This window comes from Micromys minutus, assembly GCF_963924665.1.
Source record: "Micromys minutus genome assembly, chromosome: 1".
Taxonomy (NCBI): Eukaryota; Metazoa; Chordata; class Mammalia; order Rodentia; family Muridae; genus Micromys; species Micromys minutus.
The window spans coordinates 69,047,833-69,070,730 of NC_137969.1; the positions used below are offsets into that span (position 1 = coordinate 69,047,833).

The 22,898-nt window shown below is 46.0% G+C and overlaps 2 protein-coding genes across 3 annotated transcripts in view; both read left to right on the forward strand.

Moving 5' to 3' along the window:
• Window positions 1-17,702, forward strand: part of CADM3 (cell adhesion molecule 3) — a 29,390-nt gene extending 11,688 nt beyond the window's left edge. Inside the window, exons 2-10 of one of the 2 annotated variants that reach the window (XM_080922931.1) lie at window positions 5,902-6,003; window positions 8,454-8,594; window positions 9,131-9,283; window positions 9,936-10,073; window positions 10,458-10,628; window positions 12,858-12,948; window positions 13,400-13,569; window positions 16,511-16,636; window positions 17,427-17,702. In XM_080922931.1, the coding sequence (XP_080779057.1) occupies window positions 5,902-6,003; window positions 8,454-8,594; window positions 9,131-9,283; window positions 9,936-10,073; window positions 10,458-10,628; window positions 12,858-12,948; window positions 13,400-13,569; window positions 16,511-16,636; window positions 17,427-17,545 (1,211 nt within the window). In that variant the 3' untranslated portion in view covers window positions 17,546-17,702. The remainder of the gene's footprint in view (window positions 1-5,901; window positions 6,004-8,453; window positions 8,595-9,130; window positions 9,284-9,935; window positions 10,074-10,457; window positions 10,629-12,857; window positions 12,949-13,399; window positions 13,570-16,510; window positions 16,637-17,426) is intronic. The other variant, XM_080922932.1, reaches the window with a different exon arrangement.
• Window positions 17,703-20,697: 2,995 nt separating this feature from the next.
• ACKR1 (atypical chemokine receptor 1 (Duffy blood group)) lies at window positions 20,698-22,599 on the forward strand. Its single transcript, XM_080908792.1, has 2 exons — window positions 20,698-21,140; window positions 21,588-22,599. The coding sequence occupies exons 1-2, from the start codon at window positions 21,120-21,122 to the stop codon at window positions 22,569-22,571; spliced, it is 1,005 nt and encodes a 334-aa protein (XP_080764918.1). The 5' UTR covers window positions 20,698-21,119; the 3' UTR covers window positions 22,572-22,599.
• The last annotated feature ends 299 nt before the right edge of the window (window positions 22,600-22,898 follow it).

Sequence of the window (22,898 nt, forward strand, 5' to 3'; positions counted from 1 at the left end):
ACACCAGTAGCTGTCAAAAGATGTCAACAGAGAGGATTTTGGTAAATGTGGCACACTTGTGGCTGCCAAAGACCAGCTGTAGGAAGTTGAGTGTAAAGAGAGTCCTTTGTGATCTAAGTGTTTTTGCTCTGAAGTCAAAGTGACTCCTCCAAATCTTGGAGTTATCTTCTAAATCAGGATTCGGATGGAACTGGTCCAGTTTCCTCCAAATGCACATTCAAACATTTACTCTTAAAGAAAAAAAATGTGGCTCTGAGAATAAGAAAACCTCCAGGGGCCAAATTCCAATTCTAATTTTGCTATGGCTATTCTCTGCTGCCTGTGACCCACATGTGCCCAGAAATTCACCAAGGGGCCGAAGCTGGGTGAGACTGTCAGGTCTGGGAGCACTGCACTGAGACTTCTAAGAGTAGATATTCCATTTTAAAAGAGATTCCGTATTCTAGGCCACAGCCCCCAGTATGTTTTTCCCTTGGAGATAACACTTCTCCACCCACCTGTCATGGTAGTCGTGAGGAATAACAAGTAGGCTGGGCTGAGCATTATTTTTAACTCTGGAGTTAGAGAAATGCTGAGTCATCACCAGCGGCAGCAACAGCAGCAGCAGCATCACCATCATCACCATCACCAACATCATTATCATCACCAGCACTACCACTGTTACCATCATAATCACCATCATAATCATCACCATCATAATCACCATCACCTTCACCATCACCAGAATCACCCTCATCATTACCATCAATACCATCATCCTCACCATCACCACCACCATTACCCTCTCCATGATAGTCAACTCTTACTCAGGGAGTCAGGGAAGTAGGGTTCTGGATACAAATACTCATAAGTCCAGCTGACATCATGCAGACCAGAGTTGGTTCCTTTCTGCCACCATCCCAAATGTGCACCCATTACACTGCTAATAGTTTTGCCCATACATTCTAGATCCCCAGAGAAAACAAGACAGGGAAGATACATAAACCAATCAGTCAAGGGTGATGGTGACATGCTCTTAGAGAGTTTCCTCCCAGTCACTTAAACTGCAGCACAGTACATTTTTATTCATTTGAGTAATTCACTTATTTATTCAATAAATATTTATTGAGCCCTTACTATGTGTGAGGTCTTGTGTTTACAGTAAAAACCTGAGTCATTGGTGCCAATGCATATGCTTTGTAGAGGCACATTATTAAGTCTGAAATCCCTGCCTGTGCTACTCCCAATAAGAACAATCGATCAGAAGGAAACCAGGGTAAGGGAAAGGATTATTTTGTCCTTTAAAATAATAGGGATTCTAGGGATAATAGAACCCACAGGTAAATAAAAACTAGAATTCAAAAATGCCTCCAAATAACTGAGGGCCAACAAGACAACCTTTTTGCTTTTAGCCTAGATGCTAGAATGTGATGGGAACATAAAGAAGTTTTGTCAAAAGCTTTAAATAAACGTATCTGTTGTTTGATTAACCAAAGAATACCATGTTATAGAAAAATTAGGGATAGATAAAAATATTTCCCAAAGTATGCAGTGAGGACAAATTATAAAATCCAGTTAAAACCAAACTCACTGGACGCCAATCACAACACCATGACACAAGCCACTAGCCTGCTACTCTGTGATTTTTATCGTCTTGCAGTAGATCTCTAGCACCATCATGTCCAGGCAGTCCATGCTTTTCTTAGCCTACTTTTGTGCTTTTGGATTTGCTATTTTCTCTGCACTAACAGATTCTGAGCTCTGTTCTCACAACAGAAGATGCTCAGCATCTGATTCACTTAATAAATAAATATTTATTAAGCACCTTCTATGTGCAATATGCTGTATTAGGGCTAGTATTGATACTAAGATGAATCAGATATCAACTGTTCTTGTAGGATCTTTATGATTTAGGAATGAATCCAAGTTGCAATTCAGGGAAGAAGGCACTGCACCGTGTAAGGAAGGAAGAAAATGCAGTGCAACTCAGAAATATGGGGACAGTTCCCCTCTCGGACCACTAAGGTGGTAGGTCTTGAAAAAAGAGCTTCATAAAGTAGACTTAAAGGTTAGAGATAAGACCCATAGAGATGAGTAAACAGCATTAGAATCATAGAAAAGGAAATGAACCCAGGATGGCAAATACTTTAAAAGAAATTCTAAATAACTGCTGTGTCTAGAATGGGTAATCAGTAAATGGTACAAATTTGACAAGTGGGTTGATATCAAACTGCATATGGCCTTAAAAATCTGATGGGGTTATGCCTCAGTAAAGTATTTGCTATGAACCTAAACACAGATTTCCGGAACTCATGTAAAAAGCATGGTAAAGTGGCATGCATCTGAACACCAAGCACCAGGACTGGGGAAAGGCAGGTGGATGCCTTTCTATAAAAAGTAGGTAAAGAACAGATATGATGGTAAAGGAGCTTACTAACTTGCCAAAGCTGAGAAATTGAGTTCAATCATCCAGACCATTATGGTGAAAGAAGGTAATTAACTTCTGCAAGTTTCTGCAGGTTGTCCCATAACTTCCACATGGACACTATGACACATACAGACACACACATTTAATTTTAAAAAACAAGTAAAATATAAGCTGGAGAATGAGTGAGAAAGACCCACTGTTAGCTTCTGACACACACACACACACACACACACACACACACATACACACACATACACACACATACATATACACACATATACACACACATACATACACATACACACATACACACACATACACACACACACAGAGAGAAAGAGAGAGAGAGAGAATAGAATAGAAAGTCACAAAAGGTTTGTGAACAGATAACCATGTGACTAGTAAGTATGACATTCCTCAACTTGCATTGCCTATAAAAGCAGGAGCTCTCCTTCATGGCTCTTCCCATGTATGGAGCCAGCAGCTACTTCCAAAGATCCTGAGTAGAATCCTTACTAACTCCACTTCAAAGTCCATATGTCCCTTTTAGAATACGCCTCAGCTTCTTCCTTTTCCTGTCCAAACATTTTGAGGGAAATCATGGTGATGTCATAAATGACTGGCACAATTTTAATCCAAAGATAGTTCAAGCTTTTCATAAAGCAGCTTATAATTTGTGCTACTTATCCGTGGTCCTGATGCTAGCTAGCATTACAATCACTCATCTGCTCCCATAGGAATGGCCATTCAGAGCGTATCGCTAGCAGCCTACTATTTCATAAAATTGGGTAACTTGCAGACATATTAACAGAGTTCCCAAGAGTAGAGATACAAGATCACAAGCACATTTCAGAATTAGCGGACACGTCACCCATACTCCACAGAAGGGAGAGTGATGCCCCAGACACATCTCAAATAGTTCCCCAAAATGCTGCAGTCCAAAGCGAATTTTCTGCAAATGTACAGAAGCAATAAATCATGCACATCTCAAACATGTCATTTATGGAAGGTTATTTGCTGTTCTCTGCTTCTGAACAGTTCAGCTGGGCTCAAGTGATGTACGTCACCATTTTACTTATTTATCTTATGCAGGGAACAAAACCCCTAATGGACAGGTCTGAGCAGGAAAAGAAGCCACTGAGGAAGATGCAGACGAAAGGACAGAGAGTGGAGAGCAGGAACGGGCTCTGCCTGAAGAACAGTATGTGCAGTCTAATGTGGAGGCAGCAAAATACCAGGCTAGTTCCATGCAGCAAGAGCACACAAGAATGGAAGTGTTAAGGAAATGTAGATTTAAATGGTAGTGTGTCTGCTCTTAACTAGCTCAGGTTTACATGAGGAGCCTGGTAATGGAACAAACGCACAACAGTGCAGTGTGTGGAAATGCTCCAGAAAGCAGGGGCTGTTGAAATCTGAGGAGCCCCCAAGGGAGCAGGAAGGGATCTTGAGAAGTGTGTTGGGTTCCTTCAGGTGAACCAAGGAGCCTCTTTGGATGTCAGCTTTGAAGGGGTTTATATCTGGCTGCCTATCCCTTGCAATTGTTTTGAGACAAAATGACGTCATGGGTGAAAATCCACTCTGCAAACTTAAAGTCCCACACTGAAGTATGGCAAGGCTATTTCATTGGCCCGTGTGAATGAACGTCTGTATAGTAGTTCTTATACTGTCTTCCTGGTACCTGTGTTGTATGAGGGAGCAGAAACCCCTTACCTGGCTTCTCCCTGTTTCTCCAGTATACCATGCTCCAGTAAAACCAATCCTGTTTCTTACTTAATACTGACACAGCACACTTCAAAACATGTAACCTGGAAAATAATATGAAACACTCACCCCTGTCCAGAAATCCTCATCCTTGGTGTCAACACAAAGCATTCCCAGAATGAGGGCTCTTCATCTCCCGACTGCCTCTCTGCTGGAATTGAGAACCTCGCTCTCCTTCATTCTCTCCTCGTCTCTCTTCTGTCTTCATCAAGTCTTCTTTTTCCCCAACCCCCAACTCCTCTTTATCTGTTAGAGTTGTACCTTGTCTCTCAACTTTGCTCAGAGCAAAGTAAAATCACAAGTCTTCAGGGAGATCCCGGCAGAAGCAGTGGGGGGGGGGGGGGTGTTAGGGGGTGTGTTTACAAGGCTGCCAGCCCCGCCCATGAGCTCTCTAGATCTTTATCTGATGTGAGCACTATCTCGCTTTCCCCTCTCCGTTCCCCCTCTCTTTCTCCCTTTAGTCACCCTCTTCCAAAGCTACCTTTTCTTCTCTATTCCCTCCGGACCAGCTTACTTTCCCTTTTCATTTTTACCCCTCTCTCCCTAGTCCTGTCCCCTTTCTTCTTTTTGTTTTGACCCACCTACCTACCCTCTTTTAGCCCCGCCTCCACCTTCTTACTTCTTATCCCTCGGTCCCGCTACGCCCCCCCCCCCCCTTACTGTTGTGCTTGCTGGCACCACTGGCAAACTTCTCCCTGCCCTGCTGTCCCAGGAAAAGAAGCAATTCCAGTCTCCTCAGCAGCTGATGATCTCACTGAAATGTTGCGATGTGATTGGCTATTCTAGGACTCTGTGGCGGGAGATCTTGTGAAGGTGCTTGGCTGGGTTCTTTGTCCCTCTGCTCTTTTTGTGTGGGTTGGAACTGTAAACCCCAGACACCGCTGTATTTCACAATAGAGTATAAAAGCCATCTAGTTCTAAGAGAAGTGGTGACCATTGCCTGGGTGACAGAATTGGTGACATCTGAGGAAGGCACAGACTCAGAGAGACAGAAGCCTGGGAGTCTAGCATGAAAACTGAAGAGAATCTGAGCATTTCATAGAAGCTTACACTCAGGGAAGCTGTAGTGTGATTCCCAGTCCCAGATTTGATCTTTCTTCACTGAGGAGGGTCTCACCTTGGAACAAAGAGCAATGAATTTGAAATCATGCATTTCATTTCGAGCCTCTACTTAATTTGTATGACGTTGGGCAAGTCATTTCATTCTGCTTCAGCATGGCAAAACAGGAGCGATGACATCGCCACCTTTTTATAGGTTTAGTGAAAGAGGTAAACGTGAAAATACATTCTAATGTTTACACCTGCTGTTGTGTTAAAAGATAATATGGTATAACAAAAAAGAATCCCGAATAAGGAGTTTGTAATGTATTTTGGTTTTCATCCCCCCCCTTTTCTTTATCTCTTTGTGGTTTCCCATTTTTTTTCAGTAGTGAACCCCTCACAATCTTTTGTGGGATTCTTTGTCCTTATCTGTGAGGTGGGAAAACTGGACTGAATGTTCTCCGAGATCTTTTTTTGGCTCTAACACTATGTGACTGACAGATAAAGCTTAGCCTACCAGAGACTTCGTTTTCTTTTTCAGACCTCTTGCTAATGTCTCACTTTCCCTTAGGTTTGCTGAGGAAGCTCCTTTCCATAGGGGCCTACCCCTTCCACACCCCCACCATGACAGTGTAGACACAAGCTATAGCAGTTTGCACAGGGCTCATCCTTGATGGAGATTCTCTCCCCAGGCTACTGGCAGGAACAGGATTTGGAGCTGGGAACTCGGGCTCCACTGGAGGAGGCCCTCAGCTCCACAGTCTGGAGCACCCCTGACCTGCTGGCCAGTCAAGGTGAGAAACCAGGCCCTTCATCTCAACGTTCCACGGATGTCTCTCTCATCCTCACACCATCTCCCACTCATGGTACCCCACTCCATGTTCTCACGCCACTCCTCTCCACACAGCTTTCTCCTTCTCATTTGACGTCTAGATCTTAGCTCTGCACCACCACCACTTTTCCATGCACCCACTCTCTCCCTCACTCTGGTACAGAGACCTCTGTAATTCTATACCTCTTTCCAAAAATAAAAAGGCCTCCAGAGGAGTGGATTTCTCAAAACAAAGAGGTACTGGAGAGGTGAGGCGCTGCCAAAGAAGAATTCTTCAAGGGAGACAAGGGCACAGGAATTAGAGGTTGGAAAGTGACATACTTTTATTGCAAATGAACAGCCTCAGACACCTCCCATTGAGAAATTTTGAGAAAAATTTCACTTCCAAATTTGCTCAGTGACTACACAGAAATCTCAAAATCCATCACAGGTTTTAATTCTCCATTCAGAGGATTACTTTAGGAAAAACTCAAAGAGAACAGTTCTGTGTGAAGGGCAGAACCTAATTCCGGGGTTCAGAAATAACGATCTGATCTTAGGGGTCTCTTCACCTCGGCTGCCTTCTTGCCTGTGCCTATAAAACTGGGGGGGGGGCTCCCTCAGTTCCCGATTTTACAATTCTAGGCAGTCAGAATGACCAGGCTTCACATTCCAATTGGGAAACGGCTGCCTTTAAAGGCACGTCTCGCTTGGCAAAATTTCCAGTTCTCAGTATGCCTTCCCTCGGTTAAGATCGAGGAGGATGTGTTTCCTGGAAATGCAGGACTAGGAAAGTAAGATGTGATCAGGCTGGGGAGGGGTCCAGTCTGTGACAAAGAAAGCATTGGGCTGACTGTAGTCTCTCCAGTGCTCTGTAGAGAATGAGTAAGTGTGTGCAGGGCTGGTTGTGGAATTCTGTGACATAGAAAAGACTTTCAACATTCCCGAATCAGAGCATGGAGATGATTATTTTAGATCTGCTATGAGGAGGTCACTGCTGTGGGGTTACTGTGAGTGATTCTGAAGACAAGGGGATCAATAGCAGAAATCAGAACCCTTGCTGTGAGGGCTTCAGCGCAGTACCTGGGGGCAGAAACTGATGTCCTTATTGGAGAGGTTCTCAGCTAGACCTTAAGAGAAGGTTCATTTGGCATTCAATTGATTTATCAAAAACAACAACAAAAGAAAAAGAAAAAGAAGAAACACACCTGGATTTCTCCCTCTCCCTCTCTTCCTCCTCTCTCTTTCCCTCCCTCCTGTCCTCCCTCCCCTGCCTTCCATGACCCACCTCTCTCTTCCTCTCCCTCTCCTACTTTTGACACAGGGTGTACGCAGTTCAAGTTGGCCTCAAATTCAGCACATAGCCAAGAATAACCTCTAACTTTTGCTCCACTTGTCTCTACTTCCTGAGTGATGGGATAACGTGTGCTCCTGTACGAGTAGCTATTGTTGTGCTGGGGGGTCCAGTCCAGGGCTTCATGCATGTTATGCAAAGATTCTATCAGTTGAGCTGGTGTTTTCTTGGGTTTCTCTAATGAGCAAGAAGTTAGAAATTATGCATCTGGCAGACTAAGAAGAAAACTTTAGCCTTTTACTATTTAAATGATATCAGGGTGGAGACTTGGGTTTGTAGTTGGGGAGACAGGTAGACCTACCAGGAAACAGCAAACAGTTGCATTCTATTTTGCATGTCTATAATCCCAGCACTTAGAAAGGCAAGGCAGACAAACTTTGATGAATTTAAGGCCATCTTGAATACGCAGTAAGTACCAGGCCAGGTAGTACTGCATAGTAAAACCTTGTCTAAACAGCAGTCATAACAACTAATGACAATGTAAAGCCCGGTGAGAGATTTGATGATTGGATTGAAGTAAATGCTAGAGAAATTGTAAAATATGCTAAAATGGTTCCATTTTTAAAAAATTTCTATTTTGTTTGCTTTGCTTTCTTTGTATAGATGAATGTATACACCAAGGGCTGGTTTAAGATTTACCCCATTACAGTTTTGGTTACTAGTCATAATTGCTTCTACTAGCTTTGCTCTTATAATAGATGGTAATAAGAAGGCAAAAAAAAGAGGATGGGAGAGATGTGTGTGTGTTCTTAATGATGAATGGCCAAACCATATCTAGAGACCCATGTGGAGTAGTATGGTCAAATATGGGTGCCTTTATCCTTTCAGTGTTTGTGACCATGTTTGTTCATCCAACATTTGACAAGAGATGAAGCTTTCTGTATATTCAAAGCAAGAGAAGATCAGGTCTGCCTCCCCTCTCCACTGCCACCACCTCTGTTTGTTCACCCATGAAGCCTCAAGAGCATACAGAGACCAGGGCCTTGGTTGGCCTGAATTAGATGAGGTGGTCTGTGGCCCAGTAATGGGTAGACATTCTCAGGGCTCCTCGGGAAACTAACTCTACTCTACCTCTGCAGATAGCCAGCCCTGGACAACTGATGAAACAGTGGTGGCTGGGGGCACAGTGGTGCTCAAGTGCCAAGTGAAAGACCATGAAGACTCATCTCTTCAGTGGTCTAACCCTGCCCAGCAGACTCTATACTTTGGGGAGAAGAGAGGTAATATCTCATGACTTAACTTTCTTCATTGGAACCATGGGCTAGGGGAAAAGGGACAGCAGAAGCTGGCCGATGGGGATTTTCTGTATAGTCCAGGGGCTATGAAACATGAGGTATGTTATTGGAAAAAGCAGTAAGCTGTGGGTTTTTTAGTTGTTCACTAACCGCTCTGGTCTCAGCCATGCATAATCTTATAGAATCCTGGAGTAGTATCTCTCCCCCTCAAAGAAGCCCTTATGAGAACTGACATCAGGCAACTCCAGTCCTCTCTCTCAAGTAATTACACAAGACACAGACTATAATACTAGCCTCTTAAGCTACTATACCACAGTGGCTCATGAAAGTCACTGAATGCTTCGTGTTGGGTTTTTTTTTTTTTTTTTTTTTTTTTTTTTTTTTTTTTTTTTTTTTTTTTTTGTCCTTCTCCCCCACCACTCTGCTCATCCCTTCTCCTCAATGATATTGGCCCAGTAGTGGAAAATAAACATGCAAGGTACTGATAGAATCCTGACTCTCATTTCTCCTGATTTCCCCAGCCCTTCGAGATAATCGGATTCAGCTGGTTAGCTCCACTCCCCATGAGCTCAGCATCAGCATCAGCAACGTAGCGCTGGCAGACGAGGGCGAGTACACATGCTCTATCTTCACTATGCCTGTGCGAACCGCCAAGTCCCTTGTCACTGTGCTCGGTGAGGTTCCCAAACCCCTGTGTCTCCACAGCATGCTGCTTTGCAAACAAACCTCCCTCACTTGGTCCCCAAAGCTTCCCAGAACCAGGCAAGCCTCCAGTAATATCAGGAAAGTCCTTTAAATATGAGGGAAACAGAGTTCTGATCTGTCTCACTTACTGTATGATCTGGAACAAATCTCATTCTTTAAGCATAGAGTCTGTAGTTTATAGCAAAGAATAATTGTTCCACTTCACTCCAAAAATTATATGGGGAAACATAAGAACTATATGCAATGTCTAAGTCTAGTTTCCAAGATTTCTTTAGTTGTTTCAAAATACAGTTCTCTTCGTTCTGTATTCTATTTTCCAACCCTACTCTCTCGAGCCTCTCATTATCTGCAGGGCCACCTAGCTGTGCTCTGAGCTACCCAGTCACTACCATCCTGCAGGTGTGGCCCTCTTCACCCCTCCTACACTACCACACTTCCTCACTTGTCCCTAGGAAGTAAATAGATCAACAAGAATGTTGACTCTTTATGCTTCTAACCATCCTGCTAAACAAAAGAGCTCAGATGTCCTAATGAATGTAGGCGACATATCAACAGGGAGAATTCAAACTATGACTTCATGATGCCTTTCCTTTCTATCCTGGCCATTCCTATGCCTGGCAGGAATCCCACAGAAACCCATAATCACTGGTTATAAGTCATCCTTGCGGGAAAAGGAGACAGCCACTCTAAATTGTCAGTCTTCTGGGAGCAAACCTGCAGCCCAGCTCACCTGGAGGAAAGGTGACCAAGAACTCCATGGTAAGTAATTCCTTCTCTGGAGTTACAGGGGTGAGGTGGTGCCAGTCAGGAATGGCTGAGGTATAGTGTGTGTGTGTGTGTGTGTGTGTGTGTGTGTGTGTGTGTGTGTGATATAAGAAAGAGTGGAGATGAAGAAAATGAATGGCAGACACACTGTGGACATGCGTTTGTGAGGCTCTATCTTTTCTTTATACACTGTTATCGATTTCAAACATTTTCTAAGTTGGTCCTAGAAAGACTTGGAATATGAAGGGCATAGACAGTATCTATATGTGAAGATACAGTCTATGTGTGTATACTTACAGTACATTGTGTGTGTGTGTGTGTGTGTGTGTGTGTGTGTGTGTGTGTGTGTGCTTCTATCTGTCTCATTCTGCATTCTAGGGGATCAAACTCGAATCCAGGAAGATCCCAACGGGAAAACCTTCACTGTGAGCAGCTCAGTGTCATTCCAGGTTACTCGGGAGGATGATGGAGCAGACATCGTGTGCTCTGTGAACCACGAATCTCTGAAGGGAGCTGACAGATCCACCTCTCAGCGCATTGAAGTGTTATGTATGTCATGGGCTTTGGGCTGAGAAGGACCAGGTGTGAGGTAGGCAGTGAGGAAAAGAAAAGCACTGTTGGCTGCACATGAAGCCACATACACAGATGAGGCAGCATGCAAGGCTTCAGAAGAGAAGCCCTTTAGTAAACACTGCCAGCTTGGAGAGCTAAGGTCTTTGTCTCCATGTCTGCTAGTGCTGCAGGGGAGCAGCCTCAGACAAAGAGGGTAAACAAATGAATTGGGCTACATTCCAATAAAACTTTATTTACAAAAGCTTGCAGCTGGCAAGATCTGGCTCATGGGCTAAGTTTACCAGTCCTTAGGCTGACCGTGGCAGGAGACTGTAAACTACCGTGTTAAATATAGCAAACCCAGAGTCTTGGGATATAGTTACAGAATCCTGGGCTATAGTCACTAGTCTGTGGTCCAGTATATGCTGGTTGTGTGTGCATGAAGACAGCTCTCCCTGACTGATCGTGGTTGTTTGTTACAAGAGAGAGGTGGGCATGGCCATCATTATGGCCTTTCACAGTGTAATAGTCCTTGATGTCGAAGGTACTGAAACATTTGGAGTACTTTTACCTCCTAGTCATTTCTTTATGTGCCCCAGTTCTAAGCTTTGACTTGGGATTCTGACTGAACATGGCCAGTTGTCAGGATTACAGCTACATCCTTCCTCCACACTCCTTTGGTCTCTGCTTTTGGGACTAGTAGAGGATATCTGAAGAAGTTGGAATACTGGAGAATTTCTCATCCAAGGAAATCTGGAGACTTTTTCAAAGGAACTTTCATGTACGGAGAGGCAAGGGTATAAATGAAGCATGGAAGTTGGGCATGGGGGCATAGTCAACAATGCTTTCTTTTCCTAGTTTACCAAAAGGTTGGGGGATTAAAAACGTAGCTAGAGCTTTTAATCTCCTTATGGAAGACACAAGCTGATTAATTTCCTAACTCCAGTGCCATTTAATCAGTAGCTAGACCCTTTATTCAAACTTTAACATGAGTCAATTTTGAGCACTACCATAGTCCAGTTAAATGGCAATCAATTGGCAAGTTGACGAGGAGCCTTTTAGCCAGGACTGGCACATATTAACAGTACCTTGACCAGGCATTTGATTTCTCTATGAATCTGGCTTAGCACCCTGAATTACACTGAGAATCAATGGAATAATATGAAAGAACTTTACAAACTTTTAAGGTCTAAATTGTTGTAAAGTGTTTCTGTCTTTATTGGTTCCAAGTATGAGAGGCACTGGACCTTGGGTAGTTCTTTCCAGTCCTGGCACTCTGGCTATAACTGAGGAATAGTTTATGCTATTGGAGTTTCAGTAGTCCCCTCTTAGATACCAGGCCACCTGGCTGTTACTCTCCAGGGTCCCTTTTGGTCAGTGATCGACAATCAGTCAACAAATGCTACATTCCAGGTCCTATGCTAGACCTCTCTTTAGCTGTAAAGTCTGGGAAAACCAATTTTCTCACCTGGCCTGGCATTCTTTGTCCTGTATGGTTTAACTGAAGCATGTTCATTAACTGCTTGTTAAGGTTGGCTCTGTCCTTAGGGAAAGTACAGCCTGTTTATCTGTGGTTACAAACCAGCATCTGGTCACATTGTTCTAAGTCACCATCTGGACCCAGTCTCCAAAGCAGCCTTTTGGCATCAGTGACAGATGTCATTATTCCCACACAGACCCATCTATATTGTCTCAGGCTTTATTTTTTTCCCTTTGTCAAAATACGACCCCCACTCCTCACTGTTTCTGTGCTCCCGTTCCATGTTTGGACTGACCATTCAAAGGGACGTTTTGTGTCCAAGTGTTGCTTTCACTCCAAAGCTCCCACACAGAGTAGACGGAATAGAGACGTTGTGAACTCAGTCAGTGTCAGATTTATGTTCTTTGTTCACTTAAAATCACATATTAGGTTTTGTCTATGTGCCAGGCAGTTTTGCTCATCATGAATAAACCATGGCTTCTCCTCAGCTCTGCTAAGACATCCTACAGGTTCCACCAAGGGCAGCCAGCATTCAGAGGTTGAGTTGTAGAGGGTTGCTCTCACAGTCAGTGGTGGTCACAATCTGTGTTCTAAAGATCCAGGAGCAAGAAGGTCTTGTTCATAGCCCTTCAGGCATCTGAGACTTTGGGGACAGGAGGTAGAGTGCAGCTAGGCCAGTCCAAGGTTTTAACGTTCTCCTATGCAGAGTGGGAAGTTTTGTGCTGACATCATGTACTTCTCCACAGACACACCAACAGCCATGATTAGGCCAGAACCTGCTCATCCTCGTGAAGGCCAGAAGCTGTTGTTACATTGTGAGGGGCGTGGCAATCCAGTGTAAGAAGAGCAGTCTTCGGTCTCCCATACCCCTCCACCTTTTCAAATAACCATCCTCACCACACATCTTCTCCCCATGGTCCCTGTTGCCCTCCTACTCCTGAGGCATACCTCCTACTTGCCTAACAGTAGACCCACACTTATTCTTTATTTCTACTGCAAAACAACAGAAGTCAGGTTGGGACACTTCCTAGCTCAGTCCCTTTGGTTTCCCCTAAGGAACAACGTTACAATAAGATAGGAATCAAAATCTCTCTACCTTCTCCAAATTGCACCTAAGACTGACACCCCATACTATCACCAATGCCCACTCTCTGGACCATACAGCATCTTCAATGCAGTTTAGCATCATTGTGCAGCTTCTGATTTCCCTGATACTAGTTTATTTTTAACTCCTTTAACCCTCCGGTCAAGGCCAGGCTGATCGTATCTCATGTTTCTATCTCAATAGCCCCCAGCAGTACATGTGGGTAAAGGAAGGCAGTGAGCCACCTCTCAAGATGACCCAAGAGAGCGCTCTGATCTTTCCCTTTTTGAACAAGAGTGACAGTGGCACCTATGGCTGTACAGCCACAAGCAACATGGGCAGCTATACTGCCTACTTCACCCTCAATGTCAATGGTGAGTGTTCTAGTCATCTCTTCCCCCCACATCTTCTTTCTCTGGTCATCTCTTGTTCTCCTGATGGCAAACCTCAACTCTGCATGGTTAGTTGGGTGGATGGAAAATACCCACTATTGGAAAGGATGGCACTTAGGCCCGAGGAGTGTGTAGCAATGCTCAATCAATAGAAAGATGAGCTCCCAAATCGAAAGATGGGCCTCCGCCCTCTCTCTCTTTAAGCAGTAGCTACTTTTCTCTGGAACCATCTTTATCATCTGATGGGGGGAGAATATCAACTTCATTTAGAGGTTCCTCTTGAGAGTATGTGTGATTGTTGATGAGTTCCTCCTGCTAGAACTAGATATGGTACAGAAGCTGCTACCTCCATTCTCTTTCTTAAGGACCTGTGTACATTATAGAAAAGAAGAAAAAGAAACAAGTATGTACTATGCTGAGAGGTGATCAGAATCACTTCCCTAATGCTACTCCTCTTAAAGGGACAGGGAATTGCTTTTTACTGAAATTCCCCTCAAAAACCTGGAGCCACCAGACATCTAGAATGTTAGGTTAGTCAGTGTTTGCCAGTTGCAGTAAAACAGAACTAGGCGTGGTAACTCACATTTGTAATCTCAGTGTTAGGGAGACAGAGACCACCTATTCTGTTCGGTGGTCTCTCGGCCAATGAGAGATTATTCTGTTCACTAAATTGGGTAGATGGTGCTTCTGTGGCCCATACAGTTAGTGCAGGAACATGCATGGACATTCGGGCACACGTGCACACTCATATACACGACCATACCATGCAAATACAAAGGAGACATTCAAACCTGACTATTTGCAGACCCTGAAGAAAATTCAGGGTCTCTACTCATTTGAAATGTCCAGTAAGACAGGGAGTGTGGTGCCTGACACCCAGAATCTCAGGGATGAGAAAGAGGCCTGAAGTCTGAGTGCTTGGGACCAGAATATGTGCACTGATGATTACAACTTCAGAGACAACCACTCAGCTTGTGGGAATTCCTCAACACAACAGGAATAGGGCAAGATTTTGATTACTATGACAAGGCACTGGGATCTAGGCTCAGCCCCTCAGATATCTCCAGATCATTTCTGATGGCAAACGGCAGTGTGTGAACATTTACATGTCCTGCAATTAGTATCTTTCTTTTTCTTTTTTTTTTAAATTAAATTTACTTATGTATTCACCTTATATCCCAATATCAGCCCTTGCTTTCTTCCCAGTACTCCCTCATGCAAGTCCTATGGACAGCCTTGTGGGCCTCAGTATCTTCTTGATCCTGCCCCGGGCTAAAAAGCTAAGGGTGAATAGGTTGACAGTTTGCTGCCAGTGCTGACTCCTGGTGGTGGAAGGCGTTACTGCAGCCTCATCAGGAATCTTCTGTGTAAAAATTTGCAAGGGGCTGGTTATTGACAATCCCAGAGGTCGTTTGACATTGGAAGACTGTGTTTTTCCAAGAAATGTTTACTTCTGTAGCTTCTGGAGTAAATTTCCAAGGTTGATTTTCACAGTGGACCACGTTTCATGTTCCTTCGCTCATCTTCCCCTAAATTATGCTGTCGTACCTGCCTTGCCACGGAACCCCTGGGCCACACGTGGCCACTCTCCCAAGCAGAACATAAAACAAACAAAGTACAAATGTTTTCTTTTCAAATAAGGCATAGAAAGGCAGAGGCCTAAAAGTCTGGTCCAGTCAAGCTTGAGGAAACATAAGGTAGGGAAGAAAAAAAAAGTATAGGAGTCAATGAGGCTGAAAGAACCAAGCTGGGTCCGTAGAAAGACAAGAGTTTCTCCCTTGAGTGGGTGAGATTTGGCTGTGACTAATATAACTATAGAGACATCACAGCTGTTCTGAGTGCATTTGTCCTCAGATATTCAGGCCTCTGACAAAGGTTGGGGCTTTTATTGACGCCTTTGGTTTGCATTATCCTATGAGATAAGTTCGCACTATTATGGATATCGACTTCTGTAAATCTAATGAAAGGAACATCAGCAAGCAATGGGGGAAATCCAATCACACCCAGTACACAAACCTTTAAATGATGTCAAAGTGGAGAGGAAATCCTAGGTCTCCTTCCTTGGAAGCATGAGAAGATACTAGATCACCAACCTTCCTTGCCAAGAAGGAATTACTGAAGAATAAAACAAGATATGTTCAGGAGAGCGTAGGCTGGGAAGCTAAAGGCATCGAGGATAAAAGACCTGAAAGTAGTGATGTCAAATGCTGCATGGTAAGGCAGTTGTTTAGGTCACAGCCCAGGGTGGGAAAGGGATGTTGGCATGGTGATTGAAGTTCTGGTCTCATCCTAGGAAGGGAGATGCTTGCCTAATTCATATCAGATTATAGCATTGCTCTCTAGGGCAACTTACAAGTCTTATACAGGTCAACACAGTAGCATTTTGTTTGCAAGGTGCTTTCCAACTGCTTAATTCTTGGATCCATCAACTTTCACTGTTTCCTCCCCAAATCCCCTGAAGGGACTAGCGCACAATACTAAGACAGGATGTAAGAAGACATGGGGATAGTCCTGAAACAGGAAAACACAGGTGTGTGTGTGTGTGTGTGTGTGTGTGTGTGTGTGTGTGTTAGAAAAGAAGGAAGAAAAAAATAATCTTAATATTGGTCACAGGTATTAAAGTAATGATCTCTGATTAAGGTCAATCTTTGCTGCCAAGAAAGTAACTTGGATGGTCCAGTGAGAACTGGTTTGCTTGTTGGCTGGTGAACAAACTAATTTTCTTTAACAATTACTATGCTACCCACATGATGATACCCACTTAGACACTAACTTGGACAAGTCCCTTGTGCTTGCATACAGCTAGCTCCTAGTTTCTCCTGGTGTTAGTGTCTTTTTCCTTCTGTGAGACTATCGCAGGCCAAATGAGCATTTGAGTTAAACGTCCTCCCCAGTACTAACTGGATGCCTGTCACCCCTGCAGACCCTAGTCCGGTGCCCTCATCCTCCAGTACCTACCACGCCATCATTGGAGGGATCGTGGCTTTCATCGTCTTCCTGCTGCTCATTCTGCTCATTTTCCTCGGACACTATTTGATCCGGCACAAAGGTCAGAGGTGTCAGGAGGACTTGGGTGGGTGGGGAAATCAGTTAGGGAAGGACAGACAGGAAGAGCGATTCAGAAATGGTCCTATCCACTCATTTAGCCCCTTGGGGTGTCTGAGAAAAAAATACAACGAACCCCTGCAAGGCCAATGCTGTGATCATTGAGTGACAGCAACCCCACAGTCAAAGCCTGATCACTTGGTAATCATCCAAGTACAATCAAACCTACCCACTCAACCAGCTGCTCCTTGCTGCTCTGCCTTCAGGTCTCTGCAAATCAGTCTCTAGTCCCTTCCTTCTTGCCCTTGTCTTTTTTCCCCTCTGTTTAGCTTCTTTACCCTTATTTGGTCTCTTTACTCTTCATCCTCTTCCCATCTCTGTGTCTCTGTGTCTCTGCCTCTCTCTGTCTCTGTCTGTCTCTCCCCACCCTTTACTTTTCCTCTTATTCTGTTACTACTTCAAACCTAGCTGTGTCATGCCTAAGACATATCTCTGCATGCATGCATGCGTGCACGCACTCACACATGCACTCTCGTGTGGGCACACTTCTTTTATCCCTTGTCAACATTATAGATGAGATTTTAGTTAAGAGCAGGATTCATTATTCATGGGGGTGGGGGGGTGGTCAGCTGAAGGATGTTGGCAACAAAATGCAAATTAGAGAAGGTGGGGTGGAAGCAGGCTCCAGGCAAAAGAGAGATGAGCAATGTATGAGTGGGTGGGTAGGAAAGTGGGCAGGGTGGACTTCAGAAGCTGAGAAGCTTCTGAAAAGAGAAGCTTCTGTCTCCACACAGGAACCTACCTGACACACGAAGCGAAGGGCTCCGACGACGCCCCAGATGCAGATACAGCCATCATCAATGCAGAAGGCGGACAGTCAGGCGGGGACGACAAGAAGGAATATTTCATCTAGGGGCACCCACACACCTCCTGTGCCCCCCAGGGGCCCCATGGGGACTGCTGGGCTGTCACCAACCTGGACTTGTACAGAGCGACCCCAGGGCCACCCCTCCCGCTTGCTCCCCAGCCCACCCAGCCCCCTGTACAGAATGTCTGCTTTGGGTGCGGTTTTGTACTCGGTTTGGAATGGGGGGGAGGAGGGTGGGTGGGAGGGGTGGGTCGCCCTCAGCCCCTTTTGTGGCTTCTCTGCGTTTGGGTTATTATTATTTTTGTAACAATCCCAAATCAAATCTGTCTCCAAGGCTGGAGAGGCAGGGGCCATGCGGGTAAGGAGAACGATGAACCTGCAATGTTGAGAGGAGAAAGTTGGAGGGACGAGAAAATGAATGAGGAGCAGGGCTGGTTTTCGCGTGGGGGCTTAACACATCCCTCCTTCCATTTTCACAGCCGATGTGGCCCCAAGGAACCTGGGAATGGAAGCGGGCGATAGTGGCGTCTCGTCCTCTGCCAGCCCTGCAGGACAGAGAGAGGTGTCATACTGACACCTCCCTTCCATTACATAAGAAAGAAATGAGGAGTAGAGTGTTCAAGATATGATCTGGAGATAGCATGCAGCCACACAGGGATCCAAGCTTTCAACATGTTTCTCCCAGAGAAAGTAGCTATCCAGAGAGGGTGGCGGAAACGGCCCTGTTCGCCCATTGCCCCCACACGATGAATGAAGCTAAGCTCTTTTTAAGAGTCTGTCCTTGGGGCACAGTAGAGTTCAGCTTTCTCTCCCAGCTCCAGCAGCTCTGGAAGAGGCAGCTTTGGACCTGAACAACGTCTGCTGCCCCCACCTTGGAGGGGCCCCTGACTCTTACCCAAGACCCTGGTCTGTTGCACGGCAACCGCTCCTCTTCTGGCATTGCTCAGCAACTACTCCCCCACCATGCGTCACCCCGTACCCTCTCCTGTTCCCTGTGCCAGCCCTCAGTCCCTCCTCCCTCAGCAGCCAGGCAGACATGACAACAAAATTACTAAAAGGAGCTTCACTGCAGTGAGCTGTTTCCTGCCCAAACCAAGGGAATAATGTGAACTCTGTACATGTGTTTGTTTGTGTGTGTGTGTGGTGTACGTGTTTGTGTGTGTAAGTGCGTGTAAGTATGCATGGATGTGTGTACATGTGTGTTTGTGTGAAAAAGAAGAAAGGGGGTTGAGAAGAAGACCAGGGGTCTTGGGTGGGTGCACAGGGCATGGGACACCTGAGGCGGGCTTTGGGAGTGGATGGTTTCTAGTCAGGGTTTGTACCTCATCTAAGGGGCTACTCCATCATTTCTAGACCATTCTCCATGCCCATCTGAGAGAGTGGAGTCCCAGGATGTAGTTTACCTGGCTGTGCACTTTGTCCCTCTCTGAAATACCGTGCATTCACATTTCCCTGGACCTCCCATCTCTGAGCCATGGAGCCAGGGCCACAGCCTCTGCTATGCACCCCTCTCCCTGGCACTGACCCTGGATTCCCATCGTCTGTACCCAGTGACTAGAGGACTGGGTATCCATATCAGCTTTGAGTTTACCGTCTTCCTTCTTGTGGCCGAGCTGGCTGCCGTGGAGAGGAGTTTACTCACACTCTCCATCCTGGCTGGCCTGTCCCTTAGACCCAGGATGCTCTTGGCATCCTACTCCCCCTCCTCTGGCATGTTCTCCCTGCTCTGACAACAGGTGTGCAAACTGGGGCAGCTGCAATCCAGCAGGCCTGCCCACTCCTTCAGTTCAGGTAATAACTTTGTGAATCTTCCAGCCCCTGGTTAGGAACCTGGGCACCCCAGGTAGCCCCTCACTTAAGCCAGGGCTTCTCCTCTTATAGCAGCAAGGGAGTCCTGGGTCCCAGGGCTGGGCTCCTGTCTGGGATCCTTGTCTCCCAGCACCCGCTTTCGGGAAAGTGACTTTTCCTCTTCGAGCTGAAGCAGTCGGTCCATATTACACAGAAGCCATATTTGTACCAGGCGGGCGGGGGGAGAGGGGCTGTTGTGCTGTGTGTGTCTGTCTGTGGGTATGGGTGGGGGTGGGAAATGGGAGCAGGGAGGGGACCGTGTATCTTTATAATCTTTCTAACTCTCCTGTGCTAATCTCAGAGGGACCACCCTCAATATATCTGGATTATCCATGTGGTCAGGTTGCCTCCTTTTTGCTACTTTCACTGATGGCTGGGCTGCATGTAACAAGGGCTTACTTCATGTCCCCGGCACCTGGCACTCAAAGGGTACTGCATCCTTGCCATGCCACTCTGTGGAGCATTTGTCTGTGGAATCAAGGGACAGAGTGTCTGAGTCATTTGCTTTCCCGAGAGTATTTGCATTTAAAGCATGCCATCCGTGTGCTCCGTACTACCCTGTATGCTCCTTCCAGCAGTGCTAGCCATGATAGAGGTGAAGACCCAGGAAACACCATCCAGGAAGGAGAACTTCAGCAGTTTTTGTCAAACTCTCTTTTTAGCTCCCCCTGATGTACCTAAACTTTGACCTGGGTACTCATTCTTCTACACTCTAATCTGAGAGAGTTAATGGGAATCCAGTTATTGAACAAGAATCCTGTATTTCTCCTGGCCAGAGAAATAACTATTCTACCTCCCACCAGGAACTTATTGCCGAGATGTCAAGCCAATGAAGCATTCTCACAGTCTGTATGTCTCACAACAGAATATGAATAGAGATTACCCAGTGGGCTATAGTCTCACATTAAAGTATGCCATCCAGTGGTCCCACGGAGCCTATTTTGATGTGTCAGACCATGTGTTCTGCTTGGTGCGAGAGATGCATTCATTGAGTCCATAGGTGGTAAGGCAAACGCCCAATTGCTCCCTGAAGAAGAGTCTTTACAGAGCCTTGACAGGCCTCCAGTCTTCTGTTCCTCTTACACTGAAGTACCCATACCTCGAAGATAGCAGTGCCCACACCCAGGCACCACCCAGCACCTAGCATTCAGATGGGGCCACACTGATACGCAACACAGACACACAGATAAATATGTGCATTCCCCCACTCGTGCTGCTGCACACAAAAGGCCTCCAACTAAATGCCTACTCTCTGTCTGGGCAGAGCCAACACCACATACCATTAGCATGCCTTCTCCCAAACGGGGGAACTTCTGAACTCTTTCCTTGGATCTCATTCAAAGGAATAGAGGACAGAGAGAGAGTCATCAAATGCCTGGTCACTCCAACTTCCCAGCAACTCTCTTATCTCTGCTTCACAAGTCACCCCTGGCCCCTCATCCTTCCCTTGCTGGAAAGATCCTTGGCTCCTTCTCTGCCACCTTGGGAAAATTCCCTCTTTGTGGAGCTCACCCTGTTCTTTTCCTGAGGTAATTCTGACCAGCCAAATCCAACTTCAAAACAGGAAGCTCCAGGACAGTGCCCTATGCTAGCCCAAGGTTTAAGAAGGCAGTGGGTGTGAGGTTGAGCTTCCTGAGTGTGACCCCAGACACACACACCCTGGCTCTGCCTAGAACCTGAGCGGCTTCATTAGTCCTGGGCACTTATCTTGGAGCCACAGCTGCTGACAGAGTCCAGACCCTGTGCTCTGCTGCCCTGAGCCTGCGGTGCCATGGGAAACTGTCTGAACCCGGTGAGTGTGAGGACCATGGTCCATAACCCTTGCCTCTGTCCCACTGCTCCTTCTCAGGATCTTAGACTTCTCTTCTCATAATCCCTCATGCCCATGTTTCTTTGTTCTCAGTTTAGAAATCTGTTCCCGTTCTTTCCTGTTTCCCATTCCCAGACTGCTTCTTCCCTTCCCATCTTCCAGGCAGTCCCAGAGGGTTTGTCCCCACCTTCCCTCCATCCATCTGCTCCTTTAAATCTCTACACAACTCTGACCAGGGTTCTCTGTGGCTCTGATCATCCAGGCTCCTCCTCAGCTTCCTTGTTCACCATGCTCACTGACCCTTGCCCTGCAGGCAGAGCCCCTGTTCTCCAAGCCCAAATGCCCCTTCTGTCTAGAACCTGCACATACCCCAGTCTCTTTATTGAGGTGCGAGGTGCCCTGACTGTTCCTTCTGGGTATACCTTGTAGGCGGAAACCATTTCACTAGACAAGAATGAGATTCAGTTTACTTGGGAAAGCTGGAATTATTCGTACGAAGATAACGCCTCCTATGGATCCCCAGAGGACTACAACCTGATGCCGGCTGCTCCCTGCTACTCCTGTAACCTGCTTGACAGTTCTTCCCTGCCTTTCTTCATTCTCACCAGTGTCCTGGGTGTGCTGGCAAGTGGCGGCATCCTCTTCACAATTCTCAGACCTCTCTTCCACTGGCAGATTTGCCCCAGCTGGCCCATTCTGGCACAGTTAGCAGTGGGCAGTGCCCTGTTCAGCATGGCAGTGCCCATCCTGGCACCAGGCTTATACAGTGCCCAGAGTACAGCCCTGTGCAACCTGGGCTACTGGGTCTGGTATACTTCTGCTTTTGCCCAGGCTCTGTTGATAGGATGCTATGTCTGCATGAACCCCACACAGAATAGTGGTCAATACCCTGGCCTCACCTTGAGACTCACAGTGGGCCTTTGGGGAGCAGCTGCCGTCTTAGGGCTGCCAGTCACCCTGGCCAGTGATGTTTACAATGGCCTCTGCACCCTTCCATCCTACAGGGAACTGGAAGCTTTGAAGTACACACATTCTGCCATCTGTTTTACCACCTTCACTGTATTGCCACTGGTTCTTTTGGCAGCCAAGGGGATGAGGACAGCATTAAGCATGGGGCCAGGCCCCTGGGTTAGTGTCCTGTGGGTCTGGTTCATTTTCTGGTGGCCTCATGGCATGGTTCTCATGTTTGATGCCTTGGTGAGGTCCAAAATTCTGCTTTTACATACATGTCAATCCCAGAAGATTCTTGATGCGATGCTGGGCATGGCAGAAGCCCTGGCCATGCTGCACTGTGTGGCTACACCACTGCTCCTGGCACTGTTCTGCCACCAGACCACCCGTAGATCCTTGGCCTCTCTTTCTCTCCCTGCAAGACAGGCTTCTCAAATAGATGCCCTTGCAGGCAAGTCCTGATTTTTCCCCCACGTGTCAACTTAAATTAAAGTCTATACTGCTTTTATGAAGCGGGTGCTTTCTTGTTTTGTCTGGAGTTAAGAGAAGAAGAAAGACCAGGGAGCAAAAGGAGGGCAATGCATGCTCTGCTTTCCAGTCCCTAGAGCTGTCCTGGAAGAGAGAGAATGGTGGATCAACATCCTCAGGGAATGCAGATGTTCTCTGGAGGTGAGTGGTTACTGTCTTCTAGAGCAAGAGAAGAGAAACAATAGGATGAGAGGAGAAGATGAGCTCCCTAAACTAGATCGCAAGGCTGGACAAGTACACCGAAGGGATCCCACAGCAGGA

Excerpts from the sequence above, each read along its gene's own strand:
- ACKR1 (XM_080908792.1), top strand. The coding sequence starts at position 21,120 with ATGGGAAACTGTCTGAACCCG. Across the intron at positions 21,141-21,587 it reads TGGGAAACTGTCTGAACCCG|GCGGAAACCATTTCACTAGA; the intron begins GTGAGTGTGAGG and ends TATACCTTGTAG.